The sequence below is a fragment of the Plectropomus leopardus genome, chromosome 20 (genome assembly GCF_026936395.1).
Source record: "Plectropomus leopardus strain MGB_pleo_1.0 chromosome 20, ASM2693639v1, whole genome shotgun sequence".
In the NCBI taxonomy this organism is placed as follows: domain Eukaryota; kingdom Metazoa; phylum Chordata; class Actinopteri; order Perciformes; family Serranidae; genus Plectropomus; species Plectropomus leopardus.
This window is the reverse complement of record NC_142195.1, coordinates 16,331,959-16,348,687: the sequence shown is the minus strand read 5'-3', so window position 1 is coordinate 16,348,687 and position 16,729 is coordinate 16,331,959. Positions and strand designations below refer to the sequence as shown.

Below are 16,729 nucleotides of genomic sequence, written 5' to 3'. Positions count from 1 at the left end.
GCTGCAGACACGAGTCTTGCCATGTAGGTGCTACAGGCCTGTGTGCACGGTCACGTGGTCGGCGGCCAATGGGCTGAATGGAAGCAGCACCGTGTAAATCAGGGGTGACAGAGAGCTACGTGTGTTTCCTATGAAGTCAATAAATGGGAAAATCAGTCATGGATTTATGAATAGGCCTGGCTAGTGGGTGTTGTGTGCAACAGCATAAATTATATCTGTTTGAATGGAAGAGGTGTGCTTATGCAGTGACATTTAACAACAGTAAAAATGAGGGAACGCACCTTCTACATGTTTTAATTTACACTTTTTAAGAAAATTCGTCTTTTACACTATTTTTGGCTGCAGTTTCTGAAAGGTGCTTCATTTGTGTTGTTTATTTAAGTTCAGATCTTTAGGCTATAAATAGTTAAAAGTGCAAGTAGCTCTCAAAAAACAACAATAATTTTGTGTAGTTTCTGTTGATCCTGATGAAATAAGGCTGTCCTCATTTTTTCCCCCATTATTCATTTGCAGGACAAAAATCCAGTATACTATTTAAAGTGTACAAACAAAACAATAACAAAAAGCCAGTGGGACATGACGTTTAATACAAATATTATAAGACAAATGTGAAGTGTCTTGATAGCCTTTTTTTGTATGTCCAATCAGTAAGTGTTTTTATACGATAAAAAAAAACAAGAACACCGAGAATAATAGTTTTTTTCATGGCTAAACTTACATTTGTGTATGAAGTACTCTGTAAAAATGATTACCAAATTCATTATAAAAAATGCTTTGTCTTCTTTTCTTGAGGCTGGGCTTCACATCTCATGGTTGCAACCTTTTTCATGACGTCGAGACAGTTGTTTTGGTCCCCCCTGCCCAATCGGAGCCTCCGCTCACACTCTAGCCTACCGGAGCCGAAATGGGTCTATTCATGCAGCGGCTCTGTCCTCCCGTAAGTACCATAACGCCCTTCGTCGGGTGCTCTGTGGTACCCGACTGCTGCTTTAAACGGCAGCACTGACATGGAAACCCCATTGCAGCTGCAGAACGATTTCTTTCCAGAGCAGCAGCTCCAGCACTGTAAGTACCAGCACTACTGCGGGCGGGAGGATCGACTCGGCAAGCAGCACGACCAATGCTGCACCTGCAATAACTGCACCTGTGATGCGAGAAAAAGCCTCGTCTTTCGCGGGACGTCGCCGACCACTGTGGGAACTTTAAGGACACCTTCGGAAACGTCTTCGAGGCAAGGTTGCCAGTACAGCGTCTGCGAGTTCACACCCTCTAGTCATGGTAGTTCATCCAGGCATCATCATCCTCACCATCAGCAGCAGCATTGCCGCGATCGGCAGCGGGGCAGCCTGGGCAGCAGCCACAAAGACAGTAACTCCTACAATGAAATAGCCATGAGCAGCTGCAGATACAACGGCGGCGTAATGCGGCCGCTGAGCAACTTGAGCTCGTCCCGCAGAAACATACACGAGTTTGATTCCGAGTCCCAGCCTTTGCAGCCCATCTCAGCCGCAGATGCGTCGGACACTTTAGTATCCAAGCCGGAGAATAATTCCACCACACTGATGCCTTACGCATCGGGGGACGGAGGGGGAGGCTGCAGCCACAGCGGCGGCAAATCGGGGAAAAAGAAAAACCAGAACATTGGGGAAAAGCTCGGGCACAGGAGGGCCTTGTTTGAGAAGAGGAAGCGGCTCAGCGACTATGCTTTAATCTTTGGGATGTTTGGGATCGTTGTTATGGTTATAGAGACTGAACTCTCATGGGGAGCCTATGGAAAGGTGCGTATTTACACATGCCGTGCAGAGTTAATTTAGCAGCATGTGACTGACTGAGCAAGAAAAAAAACTTAAGCCAAAAGTGTTATAGAAAAGCAGTCAGTTTAAATAAGAAGTCTTGGCTCTCTGCAAAGTGTCCCATGTAGTCACACTGTCACATGCAGGCCAAAAGGCCCACTGCTGTCCAACCATGAGCCACAATAGTACAAAAGATATCATGTTTGTTGCAGTAAGAGGCTGATTTATTACTCATGTTTTTATATTTTTCTCACTAATGCTGTTTTACCACCATGAGAATGTGATTGTATGTCATGCTGTTGTGTGTTGTTTGGCTTTAGTGTTGTTGCTCTTTTCCAGGAGTCCCTGTATTCATTAGCTCTAAAATGCCTGATAAGCCTTTCTACAATCATTCTCCTGGGGCTGATTATCATATACCATGCAAGAGAGATACAGGTAATGTTGTAACACTTTTCTCATTCTCTAACTGTGGGTGTTAAAGGGTCAGCAGTTTGCTATGACAGTGAATGCTCGATTTATTGTGAAATGAGCTCACCATTGCAACTTTATTGGATGTCACAAATAGCATTGGTATTTTGGAGAAAATGAGTATTTGCTAGAGGTTTTTTAATGACCTGCTAAAATCTGCAAATAACTTATTGTAAAAGCAGTGTGGGACAATTCAGTTAAATGATAAATATGCATTGTTTTTATTTTCTTTATTCTAAAGTGCATGACACTGGATGTTTTACAAAAACACCTGCACAGACCTGTGATTGCATAAATGGCAATAGAGGCTTTGCGACTGATCATCCTCTTTTGAAGCCACATTACCAGTCATTTCTACAATTTGATAAGATTTAGGAAGTCCTCACGTAGCTCAGTGGGTGAATTTAGATTGTCAACCTCCCTTAAAATGTTCCAACACTTGGACAGTTTTATGACCTTGCCTCAGAGCATTGTTGCATTACTTACAGTTCTCCCTTCCTGCGCTTCAGCACTTGTGTCTTTGTTGAACAGTCACACGATTAATGGTGCCACTTTCTGCAGGGGGGACGTATGTTGCCAGAAAGCTTTCATGAGTCAGACCAAGGGTGTTTCTAGGATTTAAGGACACTGGGGGCTTAGCCTAACCTTGGTAATTGGGGTCCGGGGGGATCCTTCCCAGGGATTTTTTTTTAAAAATTGTTCTGATTATTTTCATGCTTTTTATGAACTCTGGCACCTGATTAACCTTTAAAAACAGTTAAAAAAAACTTTCAGGATTAATTATACATTATTACGAGAAAAATATGATTAATTAATTAGCATTGAGTACAGAACACTTTACAAATGCTATTATTAAACATGTATTAATTAGAGATGGAAAAAAACTTAAATGTTATGTTAACAGGGGTGAAATGTTAATAAGTACATTTATTCAAATACAAGTATGACTGGCATGACAGATTATTAGATCCGGGTCCTTTTTTACATACACACACACACACACACACACACACACATATATATATATATATGTATATATATAGAAAAGAATAAAAAAGAATATATATATATATATATATATATATATATATATATATATATATATATATATATATATATATATATATATATATATATATTGTTTTCTTTTTTTTTAAATGATATGTATTAATAAGATATTTGGGGCCGAAGCCTTAGACGCCCAGGCCTAACGATGCCACTGTACCAGACATTTTCCTTTTCATACTCTTTTTTTAAAGGTTATATTGCAATATCAAGGACTGTGGTTCCTTTATGTCCATGATTGTTTTTTAACATCCTAAAAGGTCCTTATGATCCATGACCCTGATTCATGAAGAGCCAGGGCAACTTTTAGGGAAACTCCACTTGAAAAGAAACACAACTCAAGCATTTTCTCAAATCTTGAATCACACAGTGTTTAATCATGTTAATGGACAAGAGATGGCAATGGTGACTTTTTTTGTTTTTTAAGATGCCTTTAGCTGTAGGAGCTGATCCAGCTGTTTTCTTCTGCTCATATTCAAGATATAATATGTTTGAGTAGAGTGGAAAAAAATACATTTGGCCCAAACATGAGAGTCTTATATTTTGCATCAAAAGTTGCATTTGCCACAGTATATTCATCAGCCTTGTTGGTATATTTAGTGCTTACAGGTCCCAGGGGAGTATCAGTCACTGAAATAGCCCAACAGTAAAATGCGTCGCCCCCTTCAGATGTCTCATTGTAAACCTTTCTTTATGAGGGATGATAGAAATGCACAGACATCATTACCATATTTCAATGCATGAGAGAAGTGTTTTCATTTCCCCAGCAGACGGTCCCAAGTGGCTGTTTATAAATTAGAAAGCATACTGTATTTTTGCATGACAGTATCATATTTAATCTCCCCTCCCTTCGGCCTCCACACCTTTTACTCAACCCTGTGTAAATGATTCAGAGTTTTTTAACCTCTTGCTTGTGAAAACTTTTCTAGATGTTAAATAATGTAGTTTAATTGTGACAAATATCCTGCAAAGCTGCATTTCTCATCACAGCAGGTTTCCATTTAGTGAGTTTTTTATAACAGATTGTGTTAAATTGGTAGTCGTGCCTCAGCCATACATTTATGGTCCCTGTGCACAGTAAAGCAGTTAAATGCACTGGATTGTGCTACATACTTTCCGTCACTGTTTCTCATATATTCTTGTAATGCAGAAACAATGTATTGATAAGTATGACGGTGATTGCAGTTTTAAAAGACTTGAAGCCTCTATTTTAACACATTAAAAATGGCTGTGAAGCAATATTGTTTCCTTCACTACAGGCACGCTTAAATTTTCATTTGAGCTCTCAAACGAGTTTTTCTTTCCACTCCTTTAATTGTCAGGAGCTGCATATTTACCCCACAGGAAGGCTGTTTCAAACCTCTTTGATCCTGACTCCTCTGACAGTCACGTCGATATCCAAAACATTTTTCACCCTAGATAGCTCTCTCTCTCCCCAAAATAAAGACGTTTCCGCTTTTGCTGACCTAGAAAACTTTATTAAGGCAATTGTTTGTCCCATGTTGATTGCTGCAATGCACTTTTCAACACATAGTTTTTCTCCACACTGATTTATACACAATTTATTCAAATGTAAAAGCTCAAACACTTAACTAAATCAGAAAATGTCATCACATCACTGTGGTTTTACTTATTGTTCTACTCATGCTTCTCTCTAAATGTACAAGTTGATTATAAGGTTCATCTTCTAATTCATCAAGTCCCCTTTAGAGCAAATTATCAGGCAGTTCCTGGAAACTGACTGTGTCTCACTATTTAAATCCAGTTCGTAGTGTTTGTGCTTCAACTTCCACCATGCCAGCTGCTTCTTTGCTTCCCTGCCTGAGGGGCTTTTGTGCCTGTTGTTGGTAGTCTGTCATTACTTGGTTCCTGCAGACTGACATATGTGCTAACACACACACACGAACACACACACACACACACACACACACACACACACACACACACACACAGACAAATTAATTCTAAATCTATCTTGCTAATCACACACATGCACACACAGTCGCTCCGGATGTGTGTGCTTCCCGTCATTTTCTCTCTGCTTCCTTCATTTGCATCTGATTAAAATGTGATTTGACTTCATGTATGTTCAGTTTAATTGTTTCAGGTCTATTATTTATTAGACCCTCGCTGCCTGCTTAAAAGCCATGTCTTTCAAACATCCCTCTGCCTTCATTTTTTAACAGACATTTGCAGGGAAAGAGCTCTCCACCAATTTTTCAGACTCTTGGTGTTAGTTTTAAGTTACACATTCCCTTTTTTGTGAAAACCTGGCGCCTACATTACCCACAATGTAACTTCACTGCCAACAGTTCAGTCATATATTTAAGTGCTGTATGCTAGCAGCAGCTAATGTAGCCTCAGTTCACTTGGAGTAACCTACAGAGTTCTAGTAAGCTCACTTCTCTATACTGCCATACTTTCAGATTTGTTTAATTTTAAAACTTGTAGTCTTCAGATCCAGCCGACGCTGCACTATCAAAGGCGAATTATTAGACTTTACGTCAAGTCCCAAGCACCTTATACCTTCCGTGTCCGCCACTTGATGCTGTTGTGCCCAAAAAACCTTTTTCCTGGTGACGTACATTGGGAAAGAGACATCTATAAATCAGTGGATTGGTTTTTTTTAGCATCACAAATCCCTGCAAGATGAATCGTTTCAGGACTGGGATTTGACCCATTCGGTCCAGTAATATTTAGAAAGTCTAGAATTGCTTCAAGAGAAATCATCTTATGCCCGTTCATGTTAGTGGAGGGTTAAACTGGAAGTTAGCTGCTTGGCCAATGAAAGTCTCTAGTGTGCCTGCTGTATGGATGCAGGGATGCAAAAGCAGAGTAGAGAATCGGGTAATTTTATGCGCGGCAGATGAACTTTTTTGGCCTCATGCATCACTGAGCAACTTTCACAGGAATAAACGAGGTCCTGCCTCCAACACTGTATCCAGTTCTCTTAATACATCAGTGCTTTGCACAGCTCCCTCTGGAGACACAAAAAGCAGTAGCAGTACTCCCCTAGGACATTTCAAGGAGTTGCGTGCAAGATTTAATATAGTGGCAAACAACTATTTGCTGTAGACATTGTGGTGTTATGGTATCCTTAGCAGAGAATGAAGTCACCATCCCTCTGTGTGCATTGATATCCAAATTTCCTTGTTCATGCATGATAGTGCATTGACTCCCTGTATCCTACTGCCTAGTTAATCACTGCCACTCTGCACTGCGCTTAGGCCTACATGGCAGTTACCGCTGAAAATGCTGGCCATGACCCAAAGTGGCAGAATGTCGTCATTGCAGAAGTATATCATCTACCCTCAGGTAACCTCCACGTTAACACCGTTAGCTCTGTCAGCACTTTTGCTGTTGTTGGCACTGTTAGTTGCCAGCTCTCAAGTCTGCCACCTCCATGTTGAGAGCCATGTGCAAACAATCCCAGCTCAGACTGAGTCATAGTTACACTCTGAATGTTGCATAAAGCTACTTTTAAGAAAGTCTGAAGCGTAAAATTGCTGGAGTTCCCCTTTTAAAATCTGCAGTCTTTAAACTCAAGCTGATAATACACAGACTTTTCAAACCGTATCCGGAGTCACAGACATGACACAACTGTTTTCATATGCTGTGCTTACTCCCAGTGACCATTAGATTGATTTTGACATGTAGAAATCTGTGGAGTGTCATTTTAAATAATTGATTTCTGACATAGAATTTCACTCAACAAACACAAACCTACTGACTAAGTGACTCAACATGTGGTATATAACCATCACGCGCTACTGTTGTGTTATTCAATATGATGTGGCGTCCCTGGTTTGTGACCCCCAACTTCATTTCTGTTATGACTCTCTGGTATTAGTAGAGTGCTCTTTCTAAAGTGCACTTTTCCATGTGAGAAATTTCACTCCTGCAGTGAAATAGATTATGCATGCACATCCATGTGTATTCACAGATGCCTGTCAGATGTAGAGGCATAAGTCAGGCTGATGAAATATTTCCCCACTACTTCTAGCCCCTTAAAACTGATTCACTTGTCAGACTCAGTAAAGACTTTGCCCTCTCATTTTTGTAGGGTACAACAACAGAAAGTTTCTCCTCAGTCGAGTGACTGAGAACTCAAAAGGTCGGGTCAGACAGGGTAGATGTTCGACACCAGCTGTCATTTGAATTGTTTAGGGATACATCTGTTGTGCTGCAATTGCAGTGACGGGTGACCTACTGAGCCAAGTGCATTAACAGAGAGAAACAGTGTGTCCATGTTCTGCTAAATGTCCTTATATATTAAAGGTCCCATATAACTACTGATCGTATTTAGGTTCGGACTTGTATTGGGGGTTTCTACTAAAACATTTTACATGATTGAAAGTTTAAAAAAGACACATTTTCCCGCACCGTCTGCCTGCGTATACCTGTATTCACTCTCTGGAGCACATGGTTTTAGTGCCTGTCTCCCTTTACCGGTGCTCCCACATCTGCACTCTTGGTGTCTCTGCACCGTTTTTGCAGGCAGGAGACTGACCGTAACAGCATTGTAGTGGCAGTTTCTGTCTTTATAAAGTATAGTTGTGACATCACAGTTTCACAGAAGTCCTGATGGTTTGCTTAAAGGCACAGTTTTAGATTTCAGACTTGTACCTTTCTCTGTGGGATTAAGCAATTTGATGCTTTTCACAGTATTTATATAGCACCTAAACCTGCTGTATAATAACGTGAAAATAATTATGATGAATGAAATCTGACTTTTAACAGTATGGGACCTTTAATGTTTAATGCTTCTTTGTACATATAGATATTGTTTTGGTATCTTTTTATACTTTGTCAAATGTTATCAGTCGAATTCAGCACAAATAGTGTTTTTTTTGTTCACAGCTGGCAATCAGTAAGAGACATTTTTTGGCTTTTAAGTTGAGTTTGCTGGGTTAGCAGGCAGCAACTAACTTTATAAAACAAGTTCACATGGAAAGGTTTGGGTCTGTAGCTGCTTGTGTTTGAGACACTTGTGTTTGAGAGGCATCCTCCCAAAACAGCCCAGTCTGCTCTGATTGGTCAGTGTTTAGTGGCCTTCCACATCTGCACACTGGGCGTCTCTGCATCATTGTTGCAGCTGGGAAATGAATGTAACAGCAGTTACCTTTATGTAGTATAGTTATGACATCACAACTTCACTGAAGTCCTGACGGCTCATATAAATGCTGAGATTCTGAATACGGACAGATTGCATTTCTCTGTGAATTGAGCTATTTTATTCTCTTAACAGCATTTATAAAGCTTCTAAAGCTGTTATATATTTATAAAATAAATAAGACAATGAAATCTGACTTATTAAAATATGCGACCTTTAATCTTGTTTTTTGTCGTTGTTCGGTATCTTTTTATACTTCTTCAAATGTTATCAGTGTAATTCAGCCCCAGTGATATCTTTTGTGAACAGCTGGTGATCAGTAAGAGGAATTTTTAGACTTTCAAGCTGAGTTTGCTGCGTTGGCAGGCAGTGACTTACTTTAGAAAACGAGTTAAAATGGAGGGGTTACAGTCTGTAACTGCTTCATGACTTTGATTTGTCATTGTAAAAGTCTGATATGAGCTATGAGCTGGAAGCATCTTCCTGTTCTGGCTGCTAAGATGGTTGATGAGTTCACCTTATTCCCAAACAGACAGAAACTGACATTTTGAAAGTTTCCTCTTCCTCCCACATCAAAGGCTCTTTGCCGAGGGGCATTTGTGTTAAGGCCATTGCTGTGTCGCTGTACCTTGTGATGACAGTTCTGCTGAGTTTTCTTAAACTAATGCAAAATGCTTTGGGGCCTGCTCTGTCTTTGATGTGTACTTTTGTGATAAAAGTCAGCGCTGATGTTTCACAGTTGCGCGGTATTATAATTTTTTTTACAATCTGCAGAAAAGATAAAATAACAACACATCGCCCAAACTGTGCCAGCGAATCCTGCCAAAGCCAAACTTGGCTGTGCTTGTCAGACCGCCCCTGGGTGAGCGTGTGTATGTGTCAGAGATATGGTGTAACTGCAGGAGACGCTCTGCATTTCTCACAGTGAAATCTGTCCTCTACCTGAGACTCCAGACAGGAGTCAGATAACCACCACTGGCTGGTGACCTCAATGTTTTCACTGAACATACAGGCTTTCAAGGACACTCAGCCTCCCAAAGAGTTGAGAATACTAAAAATTTATTGAACACATTTACTAAACTGGGCTCTGCATGTGACTTTAAACATGCAGATGATTTTAGGGTTTTAATTTGTTGGCTGCAGCAGCAACACTTTAAAGAAAGAAAGATTTATACAAGCTTTTACTTTGGCTCAGAGGGGCTTTACTTTGCTTGAATAGAAGAATGTGTATGCAAATGTGAGACTTAATTTCAGAAACAAAAGCAAACTGAATCAGCAACGGCTTCAGATTTACTCAGCAAAGTGGCCTCTTAGTGGCTCACTTTGATATCATAAATAAAGCATTGCATTAATGTCTAATCGGGCAGAACCTCTCAACCTAATTCACTAATGAGATTGAGCGATTTCATTCTCAGTGACAAGATATATGTTCCCATCTCCACATTACACAGATTAAATATTGAGCTGGACTCCATTAGTTATATTGAGCGTCGTGAAACCAGTAACCAACCCAGCTTAGCATCACAGGTGAGCTCTTCAGAGACCGCACAGTGTAGACGCAGGACAGCGGCAGGCGGAGAATGATCTCAGGACATGAGTGAAAACTTCCCGATGATGAGCGAGGGGCATGCACTCATAGTGATTAGACTGGATTTTGTGTCCATCAGAAAAAAGCAAGGCAGGCTTATTTATAGCACATTTCTGCAACTAGGCAATTCAAAGTGCTCTGCAAAACAAAAAAAAAACCATCAAAAACATCAAGGCAGAATGGAAAAGAAACACATTAGAAAGGGATATTTAATTGCAATTAAAACAGTCATTAATTAGCAAGAAAATATGAAATAAAAACAAGCTAAAAGAAATGCTGAGAGACGTCTGGATTTGTCTTGGTGTGTGCTCTTAGACCTACTGTCACTGCAAAGAAAACAAATTTCAGAAAGTGAGGACATTTTGGCTAAGGTTAGAATTAGGTTTAGATTCAGGTTTAGATACACACATATGCAAATGTACAGAGAGACACAAATGCGTATCCATATATAATAATATAGGGGCCACATTTAAGAACTTGAACAATTACTCAAAAAATGACTACATCAAAAACAAAACTAAAAACAACAACAACAACAACAAAAAAACATACTGTGTATATTTTTGTATAAATGCATCTGGCCATGCAGATAGTTTGGAGGGCAATGTCAGTCAACTGGTCCACCATTTTGGTCCAAACCAAAATTTCTCAACAACAGTTGATGGATTTCCATGAAACTTTGTGCAGACATTCATCGTCTCCAGAGGATGTAACCCGCTGGCTTTGGCGATTCTCAGACTTTTATTCAGCCCGGTCGCCAGAAAAAATGTTTGCATTGTATGTTTCTGCAAACCACAGATACGTTCCATTTTATGTAGTGGATACATTACAACTTTAAATTTCAACAACACTGTGCTTAAGTGTGGTTAGGTTTACGCCCAAAAACACCTGGTTATGTTAAGGAAATGATCATGATTTTGCCAGAAATACCTGCTTTCCATGTAACTATCCTGGTTGGAAATGGAGCATTGACTCTGTAAAAACAAAAGCAAAGAACAAAGAAAAACAAACAAAAGTAACATTACCCCCAGGGGGAAAAGACGCTACAGGTCACGAAAAACACCTACATTTGGTGCCTAAATATCTGCTTGTAAAACAGTAACAGGCCGCAAAAACACAACCACCGTCACCTCCACCTCCCTGTGTTAAAGTCAGTTTGTTTGTTACACCACTTTAGACATATGAAACATACAAATGTAAAATATCTGTGGTTTTCAGAAAGGGCCACTGTCAACATTTCCTGGCATTTGGGCTGCTTTTCTGCCAGCACTACCATGAGGTTCACATTTGTGGGTTTGAGCAAAATTTCTTAGCAGCTATTGAATGAATTGCCATGAAATTTGGTGCAGACATTCATGGTCCCTTCAGGATGATTAAGATAACTTTAATGATCCCTTCACTTTTAATTTGGTGCAGCAATCAGCCACAGCTGACAAATTTTAGCACTGTAAATATTGTACCTGCTTTATCAAGATCTATTGTAATGAATAAACGTGTTAAGGTTTTTTTTCAATCAATTTGGGTAAACTGACCTTTAAGTAACTGAATGAGCTCCCAGATTTTCCTGTCATACTGTAAAGTACTTAGTTAGATTGTAAGTTTCAGCTTGAAATTGGTTTTCCTTTTTGTTAATGCTGTTTGTATGATTTGGATACAATCGTGACTTTTTAAGACCAGTCCCCCTTCAAAGAATTTTATTTCTCTTTAAAGTTTTTCCCTCCTTGCTGAAGTCTTAAGCAGTATTTTAATTTTCAAGGGGTCATGAGGTTCGTTTAGTTCACCTCCTTATGAGAATATGGTCTTATTTTTGCTGCATCTTCAGATGCAATTGGTTATTTTGCACTGTATGTTTGGACATATATTAAAACATGATAAAACCATTGGTCACCAGATATTAAATTGACCAACATACACACACACACACAGACACGCACACACACACACACACACACACACACACACACACACACACACACACACACACACAGAGGGATGATTTAAACCTCTATAAGTTGTTTCATCTTGCTTTAGTTCAAACCGCCAGAATTCTACAACATTTGCCGACATGTTCTTAAGTTAGTTCAGATTTAAAATCCTTTTTCTTGCTGTGTCTAAATTATTTGTAAGACTCCTGTAACTTATTTAATAGTGTCCTGTCTCGTCAGCTGTCTGTTTTTAGGCCTGACTCTCAGTACCTTCTTCTGTGTCGTATTTTGACATTTAAAACACACACTTAAAGGTTTTTCCATTACAGATGTGTGTCCTCCACCTCTCCGTCATAACTGTTGCTTCTGCTGCTAGCATGGAATATTTGATGCTCTGAGGTAAAGGGCCCTTGAGTATTGTATTTCAGGTCATCCATTACCATAATTGCTTTTACCCACCAAGTAGGCTTTCCTTATGCAACCTGCGTGTAAATGTTTAATTACATTGTTTTGAGGTAACAAACTTTGTAACTGCTTTTGACAGGGCGGGTTTGTTGTTTAAAATGTAAAAGAAAACGCTGCTTGTGCTGTGTGCAAACAATAGATTTAGCTGCTTTCAGAGCCTTAATTCTGTAAGTAAGAAACCGTGGCGGAGTGGAGCCACAGCTTGTGTTTCCGTGTCTACATTACACTCACTTGGAAAGCTGAACAAGACGAGCTGTGGTTAGAGTTACACACTTCTCTGACAGATGTCAGTTTGTTAAAGGAGTTCGGTGTCGCTCATTTGAGATGAACAACTGCCTCTGAAAATTTAATTCATGTGTTTTCTGTGTTTGGGGGAAACTTTGATTGTGGCCTTTAAATAAATATAAATGAGCTGCAGAGACTTTGTGGGTCAGTTGTACTGTTTGTTTGGGGACATGTGTTCGCTGTAGCTCGTTCTGCGCCAGCTTGTTGACAGTTGATATTTCTTGTACAGTGGTTGTTGAACATATAATTGGCTCAGCAGCTATAATAAGCCTGTTTGTTGTTGTGGGTTCAGTGAAGTTAAAGCAAAGCGGGCGGCTGTAGTGTCAGAGTGTCTCCGAAGCTGTCAAGCTGCAGCATGTGGAGCATTCATGTGTGTCTGTGAGAAAAGTGGCCGAGCACCATGTTATTGGCGCTTTCTTTGTCCTTGAACGTGTTGAATAGCCCCTTTCATTTCAATGTGAGAAATATGACTACTTCAGCAATTCAATTTTTACGTAACATATCACTGCTAAATTTACAATCTAGGTCACTGATCCCATTAGCCCTCCAGGATTGGGACAGTTTTTTACTTCTATAATGAGAAATTCCAAATTAAACTAAATGGAGAGTAGTTGGCGAGATGCCGAGTCGTGATGTGTGTCTCCAGTGTGTGTTAGATATTAATATCATTTTATATCTTATGGAATTAAAACTGCTGTTTTGATGAACAAAATCAATAAATACTGTTTGAATTTACGGCTAAGGGCTATATGATGATTATTGAAGCTTTGACTTTTTTAAAATGTGAGACCTGTATCAGGGTTTTTGATATTTGGTATGGACCCCCACCCCTTTAACACAAAAAAAGTCACTGATTTCAGTGATTCAATAATTTTTCACCCATTTGTAACATTTTCTCTCTGTTAAACAGGCATTAATAGCAGTTTTCTGGGTTATACATACAGTATAGGTAAGATCCTGCTACACCAATTAGTATGTTTAGAATATCGTTATCAGCTATGAAACTTCTTCTTACCCAGCGACAAGCAAATGAGCCTACTTCATTGTCATTGGTAGGTGGAGGGGATGGTGTGACATCTGGGTTAGACAGCTGCCAAGCTGCAGACCGTTGTTTGAGACCAAGAAATAACACCGGTTGTTCATTAGTGAGCCGTTTTGGCATTTCCAGCAGTGTTTGTGCCACCAAACTTGGGTCTGTTTTTTAACAAGTTGTTCCAGTGGCATTTGTGACCCCAGACAAGGTACTTTTTAAAGGCATCTCTACATTTTAGGCAATGTTTGTGCAGCCTAAAGTGGGTGTTTTTTTAGTGAGTCATTGATGTGTTTGCAGCAGCAATTATGACACGAAACATGGATGTTTTTTGGAGTCGTCACTGTGTTTCAAGTAGCCTTTGTGATAAAAATGCACAATCTTGGCATAGTTTCACTCTATAGGACACATATAACTTTAGCATACTTTTGTCATAATGCAGAACACAACCAAGGCGACATGCTCTTTAGAGAGATAATGTTCAGTCCCTTATAACTACAGAGATCTACAATATATCTGCTGTTTCTGAAAACTGGTATATTGACCCCAAAGATACTAAAAAATAAAGAAACAGGGACATGATTTTTGTCTGCTGTGTATGGCAAAATGTGCCTTCATGAGCCATGGCTCAAGCAAACAGCATGTTTGAAAAGGATGGAATTAAATATAAATCTTGTCTATGAAAGAATAAAAATGTTTGGAGACCCTCCTCTCAGCAGAAACAAAAAAACAGATGCCCCTTGTCCTTACCTGACCCCACTTTTCCCATAATAATTTCTGTACAATCCCTAAACTTAAAAAATATATATACCCATCTTCTTCATTCCCTCATGGGTAGTGCCAGCAGGTATCTGTGGAGTTGTGAAAAAATTCACAGAAAATCCAAACTGCACTCTTTGAATATTAAAGATGAGCTGACTGCGTGCACAGTCCTGTTCTCAGAGACGCTAAACTGTAAGCACAAACACTGTCCTGTCTGTGCATGTTTTCATTTTCAATCCTGAGAAGTCACCGGACATCGTAAAATTCATTCCTAAGCATATTAAGATGGTGCACAATAAAATATAATCATGTGCAGTTTTTCTTTTTTTATCCTTTAGATAGACTTCTGCTCTCATGGCAAAAACAGCCGCCAGGAAACCTCGCTTGTATTTGCTGACAGCAACGTTTTGTGAAATATCCACTGCCAGTTGTGACGGCCTGTTCGCAGGCAGAGGACCTTGAGGTGATTGAGTGGAGAGAGCAGGAGCAGCTGTGCAGGAATATCAGTATGGTGTGTCAAAAAGAGGAATTATTTGATAAATGTAGGGGAAGCTAATGCAGTCTGATAGTATTTAATCTGCAACCTGCTCCAGCAAATGTAAAACTCAGACAGAGGAGCGGGATTGAGAGAGTGGCTCTTGGCCTGTAGGCATGACCAGGGCTGACTGTGAGTGAGCCGGCAGTGGAAGTGATGGGCTCTGACGTTAGTTCAGGGTGAATACACTGAGCAGTGAATCTTCTGGCAGAAGATAACTGTAGATTGGATTGAAAATGATGAGGAGAAGGGAGGGGGTGAACAACAGGAGGGAGCAGCAGCAACGGAGGTGACCACGTGAGGAAAGCTGCTGTAGATGGCAGAGGACAGGGTGGAGATGAGTGATGAGGGGTGCTGAAATCCACCCACGCTGAAGTCCCTAGTGGAACGGCCTACCTTCTGGTTGGGGTGGCCAGGCGATCAGAAGCTAATGCTAATGTGGAGGCGGCAGATGTTCTTATCAGTATAACACTTGAAAGTTAAAAATGCAAACTGCATGCTGCTAAATGTAACACTTCTGCCTTTTATTCAAGTCTGAAAGCAGAGACAAATAATTTGTAGTAATCTGTGGCAGAATTTAGATGTGTAGTTGAAAAAACTACTAAACTAAATGGTCTAATCTGGCCTTTTTGAAAGGCGTTGTGGAGACACACGCATGGTAATTACTGTAAAACTTTAATTAATAGCCAGGTGTTGAATCTAAATTTATTCCCCTATTGTGTAGTGTTTCCCTCCTGTTAATGCATAGTGCCCCCCTGGATGGTTAGGGCTCGGGGGATTGGGTTTTAGGTCAAGTTCAGGTAGGGGAAAACACATATAGACAGGGAAACAGTTTTTGGCACAACACTGCCATTTATTTGTCAAAATATGTAGCCACACCAGGCTAGCGAAAGCGACTTAACTTTTGGGGCATGGCTTTTTGGGTACCTACTACAAACCACACATTTTTTTTTAATTCTTGTCATTTATTGTATAATTTTAGATCCCAGAACCCAAGGTAATGTCCTCATATGTCTTGTTTTGTTCAAACAGTAGTTAAATACAAGATATTCACTTTACAGTGATATATATGAGAAGGAAAAGCAACAAATCTTCTTATTTAAAAAGCTGAAACCAGAGAATCTCATCATACGATGCACTACATATCTGCCTACTATTGTTCAGCATAGTTTTTTGTACAAAGACACTAGTATGTATCTTTTTAAATGCACTGAGCTGTAATTACCACATCACTTCCTTTTAACTGTCCCACAATCGAGGCAAGAGGAAACGGGAAAACACACCTTTGTGGTAGAAAAAAAAAATCCCCTGCAGGGAGATGGTTTGGGGTATGTGCCTCAAGCAGCTCCTTTGAACTGAACAGGTGACATCTTGCCATTAAAATCCAGTATGTAGTTATGATAATACATGTTTGGGTAAGCCATGAAATATGATAGAGAATTCACTTTTCAAATTATTTCAATACCACATGAATGCAGCACAAGGTTGTGGAGGTAACTGGGACAAGTTTTCAAAGAGTTTCAATGCTTGAAAAGTTTAAAATTTCGAAAACATTTGGTCCACTCATTACTTCTCTCTACAGGACATGAAAAGCACACAAAAACATCTATAGGCCAAAAAACAAAGGCATGATATTTCAGTTTTGCAACCTTTATTAAATACTATTGTACGTACAGTATCTGAGGGGCGTATTTGGCTTT

At 39.8% G+C, this 16,729-nt stretch overlaps 1 protein-coding gene across 4 annotated transcripts in view; it reads left to right on the top strand.

The window, feature by feature from the left end:
- kcnn2 (potassium calcium-activated channel subfamily N member 2) overlaps positions 1 to 16,729 on the top strand; it is a 65,137-nt gene that overhangs the window by 33,008 nt on the left and 15,400 nt on the right. For 3 of the 4 annotated variants that reach the window (XM_042509554.2, XM_088070733.1, XM_088070734.1), the window contains 2 exons: positions 793 to 1,778; positions 2,133 to 2,228. In XM_042509554.2, coding sequence (XP_042365488.1) covers positions 1,008 to 1,778; positions 2,133 to 2,228 — 867 coding nt within the window. In that variant the 5' untranslated portion in view covers positions 793 to 1,007. The remainder of the gene's footprint in view (positions 1 to 792; positions 1,779 to 2,132; positions 2,229 to 16,729) is intronic. The other variant, XM_088070735.1, reaches the window with a different exon arrangement.